Source organism: Habropoda laboriosa, unplaced genomic scaffold (assembly GCF_001263275.1).
Source record: "Habropoda laboriosa isolate 0110345459 unplaced genomic scaffold, ASM126327v1 scaffold197, whole genome shotgun sequence".
Classification (NCBI taxonomy): domain Eukaryota; kingdom Metazoa; phylum Arthropoda; class Insecta; order Hymenoptera; family Apidae; genus Habropoda; species Habropoda laboriosa.
This window is the reverse complement of record NW_017100305.1, coordinates 410,664-428,416: the sequence shown is the minus strand read 5'-3', so window position 1 is coordinate 428,416 and position 17,753 is coordinate 410,664. Positions and strand designations below refer to the sequence as shown.

Here is a 17,753-nt window from a genome sequence, read left to right as displayed (position 1 = left end):
ACGAGAAAACGTAGGAGGTTAAGTGGAACCACGAACCAGACCGTCGTTCCACGGCTGTAATAACCGTTTCATCGTTGAGAACAATCGATTACGAGGGAATCGCGACCAGGTAACGGCCGTGAAATTGCAAATCGCGGCTGGAGCCGCGTAATTTCGGATCATTCAGCCACCTCCGCCTCCACACCCCCACCTTCTTCCACTCGACGTGAAAGAAGGGATTCTTTTCATCGTTCCAATAACGAGATAATCCGTGACGGGGACCTAATAGAAAGATAGCGGCTGCCACTTGTGTCTGCCTGGTCGCGGAACAATGAGAGGACCTTTTATCGGTGAAACACGCCGATGAATATTAATGGCCCGCGAGCTCGATTTCTAATAAGCAACGAGCCTCGTGACTTTAATAAACCAGCTTTTCCGCCACGGCGAGTCCGTTATCTTGCATCATCGGCCAATATCCTCGAATCCGCGTCGTGAAATCGCATTGTATTAAATGTCTGAAATAGGGTCGTTACGAGACGGACAGAGTCAAGGGGTTAAATTCACCCCGAAGGCAATTCTTCCGGGAAGTTTTCCCTTTGAAAAAAAATTACAAACGACAATCGAACGAACCGTTTCTTCGATAAAAGATACACACTTCTCGGCTAGATGTTGCGAACTCTTTTAACAAAATACACCCTTTCAAGTTTCGAGGAAAGTAGCTACAGTTCGCAGAAATATAACGAGATCGTAACGTCGTTCAAACCTCGAACTTTGCATAAGCGTATCAAAAGAAACCGGAGAAGATAATTGTCCGAGATCGGAACCACGTGAAATATACCTCAGCTTCGAATATACATATATTTCCTCGACCGACTGTACCTTTTCTTTCAACCTCTCTAACTTCGTTAATCTTGCACACGTCGATCCGAAATATCCACGTTACGTTCTCGAAACAGTCGATTTTTAATATTACACACGTGCAAGTTAATCTTCTTAACCCCTTCGAGAATACGTGCATACGCGAACGCTTAAGCACGGCTCGAGGATTGATTCATCCCGGATGAAGAGGAGGAGGAGAGGCTGTGACACGCGCGCGAGAGAGAGAGCATCCCCGTCGAAATGACCACGCTCGTCGTATTTATCCAGATGAATATCGCGGAGAAGAAAAGAGGCGGCGCCGTCGAATGAACGACCGAGACAGAATCACCGGACGGAGATACGTTTCACCAAGGCGAATTAATTCACGACCGTGATACCGTCCTCCGGGGAATCGTTCGCCGGGGCGCCAGAGAGAGGACGCGTCGCATCGAAGTCGCTGCTGCATAAACTGATGCATAATTTATGTAATACCTCTGGGTGCACGCAGGCTGGCAAAAAAATAGCAGGACGATACCGAGCGACCCATGTTCAAGGAACGATAAATTCGAAACGGGACAATTCGGGATCAGCGTGATAACGCCGCCGCGGGGTCACTGACCCCCCCACCCACCGTTCGAAAAACAATCCGTGTGTTCGGGTTGAAAAATTTAGTCTCGATTAATTCGACCCGGGCTGAAATAATTCAAACGCGCGAATCTTCCCGAAACGCGTGAATAAATTATCGTGTACGATTCGATCGGGGACCTTACTCGCGCCAGACACCGTTACCAGGACAGGCTAACGTGTGTAACTGTCGTAATTGAACAACGATTTTCTGCTGACATTTTCGGTAAACGAACTCGTGTCGATTATGCTTCTACGATAATAACGAAGGTAATGGATATCCCGGGGTAAACAGGATTAATTAATCAAACTTGTTGCTAACATTTGCATTAGGTACGTGCTCCCCCTTCGAATTAATGAGCACTGGGTACGTATCGGATAGTGGTAGCCGGTAATAGAAGAGGAAAGATTAAAGAAGTGATTTCTATGCAGATAGAGGGTATATAGGGTGACTCGTTTAAATCGGAACATCTGAATTATTTCCGGTGCTGTTGGAAGGAAGGAAAAAATTTCTGTGAAGAGTTTATGATGATCGTTTCGTCGTGGTTTTTTGCATATTAACATCTGTTTTGTACAGCGACGAAGTTACGAAATTGTGACTTTAAAGTGACGGTATAAAAGAAATGGTGATTTTAATACGAGAAGAAGTAAGAATTCGGACGTTCAAGTAAAGCAAGCCACCCCGTATAGAAAAATAATCATTGCGATAAATCTTCTTCACCTTCATCCCCATTTCTTCGATAACCAATCAGCCTCCGGTATCGAAACACGCCCGCTAATATCCCAGTTCAATACAGACGTGGGAAATTCGGAACGAAACATTACCCGAACACCGGAATACATTTTGTACACCGCTCGTCATAATCCTCTGATACCGATAACACAGATCCCGTACAACCGGATTCGTGAGCCAAAATGGGGGCGCATTGAGCTCCAATCAAGGGGACCAATTTGACCAAACGGTCTCTTTAAGAATCCTAGAATCTCTCCGGTGATCCGAATACTATTGGCCACTCGCACATCTACCGGCTCCGAGAACCGTTGAAATAGAGAGCAAGAAGAAAAAGAAAAAGGACCTTTAAACACCTCGCGATCAGGGCCCACCCTTCAAGAACCAAAAAGACTGTTCTACCAGCTAGAGAGGAAGTCCTGGCAGCGTGACGAACAACTCGGGAAAGAACGGAAGAGGAAGCCGCGTAAAGAAAAGTGAACCAAAATATATATATATATACATAAAGAGAGAGAGAGAGAGAAAGAGCTGGAAGCCACATAATTTGCCCCTTCGAGCTTGAATTTCTTGGAAAACTTCCTAGCTTCCGTGCTTTCCCGCCAAACTATTCCAAAACTTCGCGCCTCGAGAAGCGGCTAGGCTTCGCGTCCAGTCGCTTTTCGCCGGAGAAAACTAACTGGCAAGGAGATCGTTGCGACAAAGGCATCTCGAATGGACGAGAAAGGGGGTCGTCGAGGAGGAATCGACGTTAAGGGTCGCTGGTGAATCGACAGAGCGGGGAAAAAAAGACGTCGCCGGGGACTGTGCGGTGGGAAAAGTAACGAGTAACGAAGTACGATGGCCTGAACGAGAGAGCAGAAAGAGAGAACAGCCGCCGCTTTCGTGCGGCTTGGTGTATCGACTGCCTCCACGACGAACGTGCATGCTAATGTTTGGCAAGTGCATTCCTTTCATCCTCGAGACCCTATTTCGTCGCGAAGAAAAGGGCGAGCGACGAAAGAGGGACTAAGACGGGGTGGTAGGGAGAAAACGGCGAAAGGGACACGAGAGTGATGGAGAAGGTAGGGAGGAAGGAAGGAAGGAAGGAAGAAACGAGGCGAAGGAGGAGAGAGAGAGCCCTTCGGAAGAAATTGAATGCAAATACGTCTGCAATACGGTTAGGGAGGCTTTCGACGACTCGGCTGTTTGTCGGTTATTCGAACGGTGTGCTTACACTGGCCGCGTGCACGCGAACGAAGAAGAAAAAAAGCGTGCAGGAGGAGGTGGAGGATAGATTGTAAAATGGGTCGAACGAGGAGGGTTGGAGACGAAGCCGGAGTTATATACGACGGTGCACGGAATCTTTTCGGTACTGGAGAGCAATCGAGTGAGGAAGAGGGTGAGAGAGAGAGAGGGCTTCTTTGGTACCGTTAACACACGGTTGACTCTTTACTAATTCAACGCGCCACCAAGGAGAATTTTCGCCGATACGGTTGAACCGTACAAGAAGGTAGTCGAGTACGACGGATGTTTGGCCGCTCCGGTGTACACCTTTCCTCCATCCGGTGCGGCGCGGCGTCTCGAGGAGAACGAAGGGGTTCGCGGCGCGACCAATAAAATCGTTCAATGTAAAGAAAGGAGTGGGTGGCAATAAAGGGGAAACGCGCGCTTTCACGGTGCTCGTATTTTCGACGTCGCCGTAACGGAACCGTGTCTAGCCTATGCAGCAAAAGCGCAAGAGAGAGAGAGCGAACGATGGCTAAAGGGAAAAAAGGAAGGGAAAAGAAGGGGGGTGAAAGGTGGACGTTGAATGTGTCGAGGTAGCTCTCTCTGTGGAGGTTTGGAAAAAAGGAAAGCCGGCCGACGGGCGAGCAGGGAAAATCCGCTTTGGCCGCGGTGTCGTTAGCAGGCTAATTGGAATCCAATCAGCGCGATTAATCGTTTAACGCGTCGTGGCCACGTATATCGGTTGCAGCGGCGGCTGACGGTATTTAGGTATTTAATCGGAGGGAAGAGAGCGTGGCTCGGTTGCATGGGCGTGAACCGCCTGGCTATATTTTACCTCGCCGTGCCGCGGATCGGAATCGGTATCCTTTGTTTTTCCCGATGGCCGCAACTGGGCCACGAAAAAACGAGCGAAACGAGAGAAGAGAGGAGAACGCTCGCCACCCGACCCGACTCTCCACCGGGAACATCTTTCTCCCCTGTGCTCGGCTACCGGCGGAAGCGTAACGCGCGTCGGAAAGAAACGTGCCTCGGTCCAACGTCGAATTTCGTTCGTTTACTCTGCGGGAAGCCACGTTTCCCCCCGACCTGCTTTTTCTTCTTTCCCTCTGCCTCGCTGATTCTTTCTGTCCTACTTTCGCCTACGCTCGTTAATTAAATCTAACTCGTCACAGCGGACGAGAGTGTGCATGGGAAAGAGAGGTCACAGGGTTATGGGTAATTGACGGAATTGCTCGCGTTAAAGAGAGACCCCTGTCTGGGGTATACTTTCGTATCGATTCGTTCGACGGGTAATTATGTCCTACAAAGTGATAAAGTTCCGCTGACGTATGAAGAAATTTCACGAGGTTCTCCTCTCTTCAATTCAGCCAACATTATACCAACCAACAAGAAAGATACGTCGAATACGCTTCAGACTGGTTAGAGAGGAGAAAGCAGTTGCAATTTTCCGAAAGCCGCATCGGAAACGCATCGATCGGCAGACAGGCTCGAGCGGGAAAAAGGCGGGTGGTCCGAAAAAGAGGTGGAGGATTCCGTGGTGCAGCTAAAGCGGAACGACCGTCCTCCGGCTAGAGCCAACCAGCCGCGTGGTCGCGCGCGTTCCAACCGTATCCCTGGTAATCCAGTTGGCCGCTCGCGGGAAATGGCCAACGGAGGATTTGGCCGAGGGGGAAAATACGACGAGGCTACGCGATCTTCCCTTAACGTCTACCTTTCCCGCCTCGTAATTCCAACGGAACCATCCGCCACGGAGAGATTCTCTCTAGGTCGATCGGGGAATAACATCGGATTACGTTCCTCCGAAAGGAACATACTACTACTATGCTCTCCCCCGCGTCAAAGGTAGAGACTCCCTCTCTCTCTCTCTCTCTCAACTGATGCGCATAATACGAGAAAGTAAGGAGGCTGCGTTGATTCGCGAGACGTTCGTGAACAAAAGGGAAGTACGACGACCAGATGTAGAGAAAAGGACGTGGTGGAGTGGCGTCGAGGAAGACAGACAGAAAGAGAGGTAGAGGGAGAGCCTAGAGCGATTGCCATTTCGTACCTGAGGGTATCGTTGAGCGTTTCAGAGGCGCGGAAAGAAACGTGGAACGGCGAGAGGGAGGGAGCGAGTCTGACGGCTAAGTGGGAACGAGCGGAAAGAAAGAAAGAGAGAAAGTACGAACGAGAGAGCATCGTTGGAAGAAAAGGGCTCTGTGAGAAGAACGAGCCTTGTATATCTGCATATAACCCGGTTTCTCACTCTAGCGAACGGGACGAGCTTTTACGCGGGCCAAAGCAGACGGGCGCGAGCAAGCGAGCGAGCGAGCGCGAGACGAAGCTGAAACGAGTTCCCTTGGGAAGTGGCCAGTGTTCCTCGAACCTGTATCCCTCCCCGCTCGCGCGCGCCCACCAGATATCCAGGAGAAGACCGACCACTCTCGGGAGACCGGACTAGTGCTTCTCAAACACAGGCCAGCCGGCCCTTCCATCCTTCATTACCCGGCTTCTCGTTCCAGCTTACCGTTCCGCCGAGAGTTTTCCTCGAGAGTACATCCACGTGCCACGCAAACGTAAACGCAGCGCCAGCTACGAATCCGTGCCTCCTTTTAAAGCGGACCTGTCCCTGCGTACGTGCCTCCCGCTGGCGATTACACACACACATCGAACGAAGACCCTCCTCTCTCTCTCTCTTTAGGGGATCAACCCAATTGCGAACTTTCCGTTCATTTCGTCGTGCAATGGAAACCTGCCTGGCCGTCGATTGTGAAACACACACGAGTGATTGTCAGTCGTCGCGACTGACCGTCACAGATTGGCTTGTGACGTCTAAAAAAATCCTCGACATTTCCACCATCCTAACCGATTGGCAGGGATGTCCAGGTAGGTAACACGCGAGTTTCGATACGCGATTGTCTCTCCCTCTCCGTCTCTCTCTTGTCATAACCACGAACGGACGGTAGAAATCTTGTTTCGGTAGAGTATATTGTATGTATGTACATTTGTACAGCAAGAGAGATCTCGAAATTGGCAGGCACATCGAGATTCGAGCGAGTCGCGTCTAGCGTTCGCGTCGCGAGGCTAACGAGCCACGCTTTAATAGGCAAAGTTCCGTTTCGAGTCGTAAAATCGCGACTGCCGGTGACTTTATCGATGCAGAGGCGGGAAACGGTATCGGGCTGGAGGGAAAAAAGTGAACGAAGACAGAGGAACCGTACGCAAGAAAGGGACAGAGAGAGGAGTCGCCGATGCGAGAGCCAGGCCAGCAATATCGAGATGAGTTATTGTTCGCGGAGCACAATACGCTCAAATATGGAACGTAGCCGAGAAATTGATAGAAAAAATCCGTACGGCTCTACCAAAGGCTTTATTAATTCCAGCCGACGTCTCTGTAAATACGAACAACCGAAAAAGTCCACTACTGAAAAAAGCATAGAATCGTCTGTGTATATACACGAGCGATTCTTTGTAAAAAGATAAAAATGAAAAAGAAATCGAATAGTACAGATGCGAACGACATTTTTCTCAACGGTCCTACGACTTTTTTTTGCTCCGAACCAGAGAGAAAATTCTAAACTCGTCGCAACGATACAACATTACCGTTCCCCCCCCTCGTTCTACTGTCATTTTCCGCACACGCCGTCTGTCCCCCTTTATACCAGTTTCCCAAAAGCGAGAACGTCCCCCTTCCCCGAAGTGTAAAGAAATTTTATTCCACACCTCCGAATCTATCTCTGCAGGAGGAGTATCGCAACCCTATGACCAATTCTGGCCACCCTTTATACTACCGTAGGCGTAGTGCCGCCGCAGGCCTGCAACTGTGCAAGGGGTGGATTTTCGAACGGAGATGCAAAGGCGAGGCGATTTTACATAGGGTAGGCAAACACGTAAGCGAATGGGGGAGCGAACCTGAACGAATTATATTAGGCGAGCGCGATACTAAACAATGTATCGCCATTAAATAGACTTAAATCGTTGGACGTGGTCCTCTCTCCTCTCTCTCTCTTCGTCTTCGAGTTCGATCGATACGGAACAGGGAGAATTCTCTGGCGGCCTTTCATAGGGTGGAGAGAGTATGGTTTGGAAAGATAGAATGGGAGGGTAGGAGAGAAACGGAGAATCGCAACCACGAGAAAACGCCAAGCGACAAAGGGAAATGGACAGTAGGGTGAGCGAGATCTCGAGGCCTGCGAGAGAAGGGGGATACGGTCCCTCGGTCCAAACCGAGCGGCACGCTTCCACCTCGCTTTCGTGCCTCGACGACGTTTGCCTCGGCGGAGAAAAACGCTGGGGACGAATGACTCCTCGTAAATCGATTACGTGGACGGAAAACGCCATGGTTTCGGGTCTCGATGTGCCAACCTCTCCACCTCTCCTCCTCTGGCTCGTCCTTCGTTCACGATTCGCCACGTGAAAGCTGGGCTTTATCGTTATCGTTATTCTATCGTCGGATTATTTCCATTTCGACACGGAGAAAAAAAACAGCACCACCGCGCGATATCGAACGCGCGTCCTACCGTGTGTATCTAGGATCGGTGGTAGTTTTACCTGTTTTTCAAAGATCGTTTCACCGTACCTTTCTCCAGAACGATCGAAACAGCCGGGGAAATTTTTCGGCGGGAATAAAGGAAAACGTGGTAAAAAGGAGAAGTTTCGTCGCGGTTCACGAAGCCTTCTGTTCCGCTGTGAAGTAGTCGTGGGCGAAGCCGAGCGGAAACAAGGATTCGTCATCGTGCGTCTCGCCGCCGTCGCCGCCGCCATTCGACGAAATTCCTCGAGGACAACGCTTCTCCCCACGGAGGAACGTAGAGCCGTGCCCGTTTTCCTTTTGTCCCTGCTTCCGGTGCGTTTCTTTTCTCTCTATCTCCTCGTCCACGGGCTCAAGTACGAGAGTGTTCCTCGTTCGTTTTATGGGAACGCGATAATCTTGGACCCCACGCGGGATTTCCGTGAGGCGGCAGTCTTACGATTCGGAGGGGAAAGGCGAGAAAAACTCGCGAGCCGAGAGAGTAAAGAGAGAAAGAGACTCTACTCGTCCACGGATCGTTCCGCTGCTCGAGAGACGCTCCATTAAGCTTCTTCCAGGACTTTTTGCCCAGGAGAAAGACGCGCAACCGTGATTCGCTGCGCGGCACCGATTCCATCTGCCCCTCTTTCTCTCTCTCCCTCGTCTTTAATGCTTCTCATCTCGTCCTATTCGCGACGATCGTTTCGCAAAAACGTGCTTTTACGCCGGCTAAAGATTCATTGTTGCCTATTTTCCGGACGCGTAATTCGCCGCATCGCGCCTTTTCCCTCCGTTCCCAACTACGCGAGTACTTTTCCTCGATCGATCTCCGGGGACCAGTCGAAGAAGGCGGCGGGTGTAAGACGCGAGCGAGCGGTCGAGTGGAGTTCGTTCGAGCATCGCGATCGTCGCCGGAATAATAATATCGATCCTCGCGTATAACCCCGATTCTCCCGACTATACGCTATATACGTGTCTACTACACGCGTCTACGCGCGGTCTACTGCCGAGTGTCGCGACCACCACGAAATATTCTTCCGTCTCGACCGGGAACCTCCTTATTACTCATCGCTTTCTCCATTCCCTCTGACACTCCGGCTCCATTCTCTGCCCTTCCAACCGGAAGCAACCAACGTTCCTGCTCTGGAAGGATGAACAACGACGAACTGTGCTCGCTACTGACTCTCTCTCTCTCTCTCTCTCTCTCTCTGTTAACTCTATCTTCCCATTCACTTTTACGTCATCCTACCGAGAAAAAATTAACGAGGAATATTCATCGAACGATTCCATCGTATGTTTCGTAAGAATTATATTTCACCGTTGCCGCAACGAGCAAGTTGCCCGAGATACGCAGAGGGTAGTTTCGGAAAAGGCGAAGAATTCGAGGGAAAACGAACGAGACCGGTAGCCGGTGAGAATGTGGCGAGGAGGGAAGGGCGGTGGATTACGTTTACGCGGTCGGACTCTTTTATTACGCCGGTTGCCGCGATTCGCGTACCACCTTTCATCGATCCAGCCACTATTCGAGTGTTTGCCGTGCCCTCGAGTCGGCGGTTGCCAATCGTTTTACTATTTGGATATTGCTGTCGTTATCCGAACAGAGAAGATCCAGGGTCCGTCGTTGGCCGGCTGCCGTTGGTGCCGCCGCCGCCGCCGCGCAGTCGGGATATGGCGGGCCGTGAAAAACGCGTAAAAGCAACGAGAGCGAAGAGCGAGAGATAAAAAGGGGGTAGAAAGGTGGAGGAGCAAGAGGGGCGGGGGGGGGAAAGAGGACGCGCGCGGCCGGTCGTCGATGGGGGAGAAAAAGGTGGAAAGAAAACGGCGGCGACGATGGTGCGCAACTTCGTTTTTAAGTAATTGCCGACCCTTTCGAGAGCTTTCATCGAGACGAAACGAAAGCGAGCCACCCGTTCGCTTACGAATGCCCTGAGCATTCTGGAGTCTCGATTAAGCGATTAAACGAGAACCCCCTCCGGGGTCTGCTGCCGTATTTAATTTACCGCCATTCTCCGCCTACTACTCTGGAATTTCTTCCATTCTCTTTCCACCCCCTGATCACGCCGCCACCTGTCCTCCACCTTTATCTTTTCTCTCTCCTCTCTCCCCCTCGTCCCTCGTGTCTCGTCACCGAGATCTTTTATACAAGTCGTCAAGCCCGGAAATGGGGAATCCAGAGCGAAAAGGCGAATCGATTATGCGCTGGCCTCGATTCGAGAAAAGAAATTTCGAAGCTGTCTCGTCTTTGACGGCACTGGTTTTAGGGGGAGGGACGATGGCGAAAAGGTGGACGAGCATCTGCCAAAGGAGGTTCTCTCGGGCAGCATCGACATTTATCGGTGACTCGGAACGGTCTCGATCCCGGGTGACACTTGACAGCTCGTTAGCTCCTTCCTACTGCCCGAGTCAGAGAAATCGTGGTCACGCTCGTCTGTCCGGACTGTCAGCCCCGGGTCCACGGGTTGCACACCAATTTTCCACGCGAATCTGTCCCGATGGTGAATTCACTTTCCTATCGCATCTCCCTTCTTTCTCTCCTTTATCCGTCCCGTTTCTTCACCAATGGTGTTCCGCGTGCTCCCCGTGCACGTATACGCTCTGGCTCCGCGCCAAAATTAATTCCCACTTCTCCAGACGATCCGGCCACGACCGGTTTTTTAGCCGCGTGTTCCTCTCTGCTCGCAACAGGGATATTTAAAAATTCGCCTCGACGTGGTAAAAATCACTTTCCCCTATCTCTCTCGTTTTTGTCCCAGCCACGAGAGAAGAGAGACATTTCGTATTACACCGAATGGGTCCTCTTCTTGAACGTCGATCGATATCTAATATCTATTCCAATCTGTTTCTTCTTTTCAGAGGGCACGTAAGCACTTTGGTCTACCTGTACAAGGTAGAGGAGGAGGAGGAGATAGAAGAAGAAACAGAAGCTGAAGAAAGAGGGGGAGGCTGGACAGTGATTTCGTCCATCTCGATAGACGGCGGAGAAAACGGCAGGTGTTCGTTCGCCGAGCAGCTGCAATCACGACCACCATCTGCCGCAGTAATGCACGCCTCTTCCAAGTCTTCCAGTCTTCCAAAGGAGCGAGACTCGTTGCCCGAGGCATCCATCCTCAATTAGACGCCACCTGAAACACGTGCCCCTCTCGAATCCACGGATTTCGATGGCTTCTTTCTTCTTCGCCTCCTCCTTTATCTCCTCTCCGCTTCTTACACTCAACTTCCTATCACCATGGTGGCTTCCTTCCTTCCACCAGTCATTATCCATCGCTTCCCGAAGAGTGGACGGTGTCATCGATCAACCGATCAGCGTTTTTCGCGGTGACAGTTGGCGAGCACGAGGCTTCGCGTAAGCGTAAAAACAACGCCTGACACGTGCTGTCGTGGAAAATGCGAATCCGAACAAGAGATCCTGCATATCGCGTTACTCCGTCGTCGACCCTGCAAGCCAAACTTTCCGATAAAGTTGTTATTACGTTAGTTGCGAACAATTTCTACACCGTTTCTACCTTCGACGTTCCGTTCGTTTCGCTGCCGTTTTTATTGGTGAGAACAAAAAAGTTACGTAGAATACTTAAGGTAACGTTACAATTAAGGTAGCTTTTTTTTTTAACGCGGTTAAAGAAGGCGCTGACGTGTTCGACTATCTCGATGGTAACTCCAGCGGAACGGTTATAGTTCTCTACTTTGCCGGGTGCCTTTGCGAACACACGTGAAACGCACACGTGGCGCCCTCTGTGAAATCGTTTCGCCTTTTCCTCTTCAACGATAACCGCGGTTACCGCGTGCAAAAAAGAATCATACGTTTAAAAATTATATCACTCGTATTTCTTTATTTTTATAGATCGATCGTGAAGATTTCGACGTGTTCTCGTTAATTTCAAAAATCGGACTATTAAGAACAGCGATAAGTCTTGTTTAATCCTCGTTGAAGCATCGTCGCCCTACTGGGAAGGAATCACACCTTTCTGTTCCAGTTCCTTTCTCAATCTATACTTCTGTACCTTTCCGCTGGCGGTTTTCGGATACTCGTCCACGAATTCCACGTAACGCGGTATCTTGAACGGCGCCATTCGTTTCTTACAGTACTCCCTCAGCTCTTCTTTCGTGAGACTCGCGCCGTTTCGAAGGCGCACGCATGCGCACACTTCTTCTCCGTACACTTTATCGTAGGCCCCTATAACTTGCGCCTCGAGCACAGAGGGATGCGTCATCAGCATATCCTCGACCTCCTGCAAATGGCGATTCGCACGAATAACAACTACCACAACGACACCGCCTTAGCAATATTCATACCTTTGGAAAAATATTCTCCCCGCCTCGAATTAGCATGTCTTTCAGTCTACCGACAATCTGTCCGTAACCGTCCGATCTAAGAATAAATCGATCGCCGGTTTTCAGCCAACCGTCTTCGGTAAAAGTCTTCTTAGTGCTCTCCTCGTCGCCCCAGTATCCTTTCATAGTGCAATACCCTCTGACCCAGAGTTCCCCGGGTGTACCAAAGGGAACAGCCTTGCCGTTCACGTCAACGACCTTTTCAAACGGAAAGAAATCTGCTTAGTCAACGACAACCGCCGAGTACTCTATGAAAATTACTCTTTCTTTCTTTTTTTTCTTCTTTACTCCTTACCATTACTTCGATGTGATTGGAAAGATAACCAACCGTGGTCTCCGTCAATTCGTTGTGCTCGTTGGGCAGAGAGTGGAAGTTGATCGCCGTGGTCTCCGTCAGCCCGTATATCATCTGTCAAGCATCAAGCATCGTGTAATTCGTCGTTGGAATAGGGTAGGAGTGCCCGGAGGAGGCCGATTTCGCGAAAGGGAACGTTTATTGATCGTAGCCAAGAAACGATATTTCTCAGCGCGGAATCGTATTTATGCATACGGACCGAGGAGTTGCACCGTGGAAGATATGTGCATAGATAACACGGGGGAACGCGACGCGTTATGCCGGCCCGAATTAAGTACGACCCTATCGTCGGTGTCGACGACCTTCGTTGATCCCCTACAGACCGTATGAATTTCGTTAGGAATCGCACACTCTCTCTCTCTCTCTCGGGAGAGAGAGAGAGAGAGTCGTGTTACAAATAAAACTGTGTGATTTTTACGAGCGGACTTGGTAGATCGAGCGTGGCGCTACGTACACGATCACCTTGACATCGTCGTGCATTGCAGGCGCGCCTGCACGCGTTCTCGTTTCCGTTGAAACGTACACAGGTAGTTTAATTAAGAGAAAATGTGAGATTCTAAATATTTTCGACAAGGCCAGATCGTACCTTCAAATTGTCGAAATGAAAGCACTCTTTTATCTTCTTGACGAGCTCCGGCGACGTCGGGGAACCACCGGTCACTCCACACGAGAGAGTTATCGGCGGCGGTTTAAGACGTTGATGGACGTCCAGTAAATTGATCTGAGAGTAAATATGGATATTATTTCATTTACGGCCGGGAGAGAGATTTTTATTCGTTTACCGTGCGACGCCTCCAAGTCCTAGCTATCTTACCCACATCGTCGGTGTCCCGTAAACGATGTCGCATTTCTCTCGTACGATTGCCTCCACCGCTTTCACGGGGTTGAAGGACCGAGCTGGAAGAACGAGCGTGGTCCCAGCGTGAAGCGTACAGAGCAATCCTTTAATTACGCCGAACGCGTGAAAGAATGGAACGTTCAAGCAGACCCTTTGTCCAGTGGCTAATTCCGATCTCGTCGCTCCCTGTACCGTCACAATTCGGAAATATTTGCTCTAGAATATAGACTTGCGAGGGAACGTTCGGTGAGCCGAAAGTTCAGAAAAGTGTGAAACTTGAAAAAATTAAAATCGGTGTGGGTAAATTTTGAGAGGAAAGTGAAAATTATAATCACTATAATGCTACAGCAAAGCGTAGAGTTTACCACTTCGGCCCGCGTGAAACCACAAATAAATATTCACGGTGGTACGAAAACTCGCAATTTTGTCCGAGACAGTGTTTTCACCGGTAAACAATTTCTTCATAATTTTCACCTTGCCAGACTTCCCTTGTTAGTTGCACCGTTGAAAAAGAAACTTGGCAAGAGCGTACGATTATACCTGTTTCGAGTTGTTCACCAGTGATCTATGGGAGAGAAGCGTTGCCTTAGGCATACCAGTGGTTCCCGAGGTGAACTGTACATTGTTACCCGCGTGACAGGATATCTCCTCCTGTCGAGCCGCGACTCGCTCAGTCTCGATCCTCGAGGCGCTCTCCTCCACGTCTCTGAAACGTTGAGTGCCCCTGGGAAGAATTTAAAAACACGTTAGCCGGATCCCATCGATCGGTACACACCGAGCCTATAGAAGCGATGTAGAGGCGGAATCGAGGCGCGAGTAACAGGCTTCGGAACAGCCGTTGCCCATTAACCTAATTGCTCGCCGGTGATTCCTTTCCATCGGGCACCGATTATTAATCAAATCGAGCCCGATGATCGGGCAAAAGTTTGAAAATTACGAGACACGGCTGAAAATAGATCGCGACCGGACACAGGGGTGGCGCTAAACGATCAATCGGCTTGTGCAGCTGGCCTGATTGCGGCCTCCGAACCGTGGCTGTGGAGGTCGCGCTTTCACCAAATTGCCGAGTATATCGGCTAATTTGTTTCCGCTTATTCCGATGTACACTCCTATCGATACGTATTAGAACACCTGGTTTATCTTCTTACGAGTCCGATTCCTTTTGCCAGACTTAACTGCTCCACGTATTACGTTATCTACCGGTAAAAAATATACATACCTCTAGTCAAGTTGCAAAATTATACGTCGACTTAAGTTGTTTTGGAATTGTTAATCGAGGCTTCCGAGTTAGAAACGCGTCCGTTAAATACCGGCAACGTTGCTGTCAGCTTGATTAGGATATCGAGATAGTTTACGGGTTTAAGTTTGCTTTACGTCTAATAAATGTCCCGATAGTTACGAAGGAGAATGTGCACCTGAACAAGACGTAGCTATTTTCGAATAGCGATAACGACGATGAAAAGTAACTCGTCAAGTATGCACAAAAATGATCTACTTCTTTAAACCAAAGGTCATCAGCTGTCACGCGTTTCTCGCGTACTTCCTTACTACCTTATCAAGTTTCTCTTTTTAGCGAGCAGTTCTGGTGTAACGTATTTTCATTTGACGTCTAGATAATGCGCACTTAAATGTAGACAACTCGACTGCATTTTATTGCCTCGGTTGCGAATGATTCGAATCGTCGACACGTGCCGCTTCGTTATCATTGAAACGCGAAGGATATCGCGCACATGTGCGTATAAGAGCGCCTTTGAAAAAAAATACGAGAATGCGATATCGGGAGCGGACATTACGCCAAAGTCCGTTGCCGAATCCGTTTCTCGAGATGTCGGTAAATAGAAAAGCTCGAAGAAACTAGGTAAATCCTAACGAACACTCGCCGGTTTTGCGAGAAGTATCAATTAATCTTCCGTGATGCCTGTTTAATTTACTTCTCGGTAAACACACAGTTGCATCACGCTGCATAACTGCACTCTCGTTAACACGTTCGCTGCCATCGCTCGCTATTTATTTTCGCACTCGTATTCCACGATATCTACATTTTCATCGGTCTTTCCTAATGCAAATTAACGCGGCCTGCGCTTAATTCACGCGAAATTCGTATCAAATACCGAGACAGCGGCATATCGTGGAAATTAGCGAGCGTGTTGAACAATCTATCCACGTAGAAACAAAGTAATTCTTCGAACGAGAAATTACAACAACGACACTTTTCGAAACGATGGAAAAATCCAGCGAAAAGGAGGAAAAAGGTGAAGAGTTAAGGTCTTTGAACGGATCTCAAGCACACCTAAGTGGTTGTTGAGGTATTAACACATCGGCCATAGTCGAAGACGGTCGGTGCGTCGATCGCGTTGCCGCGTTCTCGCTGTTACACGCGATATTCATGAATCAGCGGACCGCGCGGGGCGTCGAGCCGCGGGAATACATTAGAACCGCGTTCGACCTCGGCCGATCCAACTTATCACGAGCTAGGGACGAATTTACTCGGACTTGGAGGGGCGAGACCGCGTTTCCTAAGGACGAAGGATTTACGTGGCTCGGTCGCCGGCGACCTGTCCCTTTATCGACCACCGACCAGGCCGGATACCAAGAGTTATCGCGCGATGTCCATTCCCCTCCTTAAATTAGACGAAATTCCAAGGAAACTGGGATATATCATTCGCGAGAGATAGCCCCCGCGTGTGCACGTACAGGGTGTCCTAGCGATGGTGTTACAACCGGAAGGAGAGTAATCTCTTCCGAAAGAGTAGGCACACGAGACTTTGTTTTCGAGAAAAATCACTTAGACCGTTAATGATGAACATGGTCAGTATCGTTCTTATCTGTTCTTATCATCTATCTCGCTTCACTCTGGATTGCTTCGTAGATAAGCATGACAATTATTTTTTAAGCGTTAAGTGTTCTAATTGTTACAAATGTTGCACGTGTCGTGGCTTACCTAGAGCTGTGATTTTTCAACTGCGCTCTTCTGCAATTTCGACATACTTTTTAAAATTACCCTCTTCCCGGTTGTACCGCCGTTCCTGCAACACCCTGTACGTATATCCGTTCGTAACAGGACATCTCGGAGGATCTATATCTCTGCGAGAGACAGTGGCCGGCTAGAGACGTTGATCGAACTATTCCTTACGTCACGTGATCCTTCGAATAGATAATTATATGCTCCAAACTGGGACACCTTCGTTTAGCTTCGAGCAGCATGCGTGGATAATTCTGCATCTTGAAATTAACCGGCGATATCACCGCCTTCATGTTAACCTTTTGTATACAGTAACTCAACTCGTCGATTTGGTATGTCGGATTGATCGTGACCAAAACTAGACCCGCTCTGGAGGCGCACATGAAGCTAATTAACCACTCGACGTCGTTCGGGCCCCACACACCGAGGCAATCGCCCATCTTTATACCAAGTTTCGTCAAACCGGCTGCCAAACGATCCGCACGACGGAGCACCTCCGAAAACGTGAGACGCACGTCTTGATCGATCGACACCACGCATTCTCTATCTGGCCATCTTTCCACAGCGGTTTCCAACAATTTTCCCACGGTAGTGTCCGTCAAAGGTACGTCTCCGCCGAGCTTCATGTACGAGAGGTTACTTTGTACCTGATGATTCAGTCGATTCTGTCGAATCGAAATATTGCGTAATTTCCATGCCGGAGCTGGGTAAGAAAAGAATTTGATAAGTTGGACCTTATGTAAGTTACACGATCGTAGGTATATCCCTCTACTCTTCCCCGTGGATTCTACTCACCGAGCAACGAGTTCTCCGCGGTACAAACATCTGGGTGATTTATGTGAACTCCCGCGTATACTGGCAACAAGGACGAATTCCTGGTTATCCACGAACGAAGCATTTCTTTCGATCCAACGATTTTCCTTGTATCACGTACACACACACACAGAAAGAGACGCGTGCACCAGAGTGTACAGTGGTTTCTTCGACGGGAATGTAAATTACAGTACCGCCGAGAGATCACCGATACGACGACGTTACTCCAGTTTCGACGACGAATGGATTGGGTTGCTGTTCGTGCACGTTACGAATTCGTCCGTCACCGCTATCCGCTAGAGTTTCCCACTTCTTTGTTTACTATCGCTGCTGCCCATAGCCGCCGTACATACTGCCGACAGTAATATCAATCTAACTAACGTTCGAGTCAATCCCCTAAACCCGCTTCTTCTCCTCTCCACGCTCACTTGACCTTTGATAATCTGATGTATCAATTTATACGCTTCCAGCTTGCGTAATTCAATATAACCACTGTAACGCGTTTAATATGACTATACATGTACAAACAGCGACCACGACCGAATTAACTCGCACAGCTGTTTCACGAGA

At 49.3% G+C, this 17,753-nt stretch overlaps 1 protein-coding gene across 1 annotated transcript; it reads right to left on the bottom strand.

Annotated features, from left to right (window-relative positions):
• Positions 1-11,661: 11,661 nt before the first annotated feature.
• LOC108573988 (acyl-CoA synthetase family member 2, mitochondrial) lies at positions 11,662-17,440 on the bottom strand. The gene is made up of 8 exons (XM_017936484.1): positions 17,166-17,440; positions 16,542-17,073; positions 13,949-14,132; positions 13,385-13,594; positions 13,157-13,291; positions 12,511-12,624; positions 12,177-12,413; positions 11,662-12,112 (listed from the first exon to the last, which is right to left on the bottom strand). Exons 1-8 carry the CDS (start codon positions 17,266-17,268, stop codon positions 11,825-11,827), a joined length of 1,803 nt encoding a protein of 600 aa, XP_017791973.1. The 5' UTR covers positions 17,269-17,440; the 3' UTR covers positions 11,662-11,824.
• Positions 17,441-17,753: the final 313 nt, after the last annotated feature.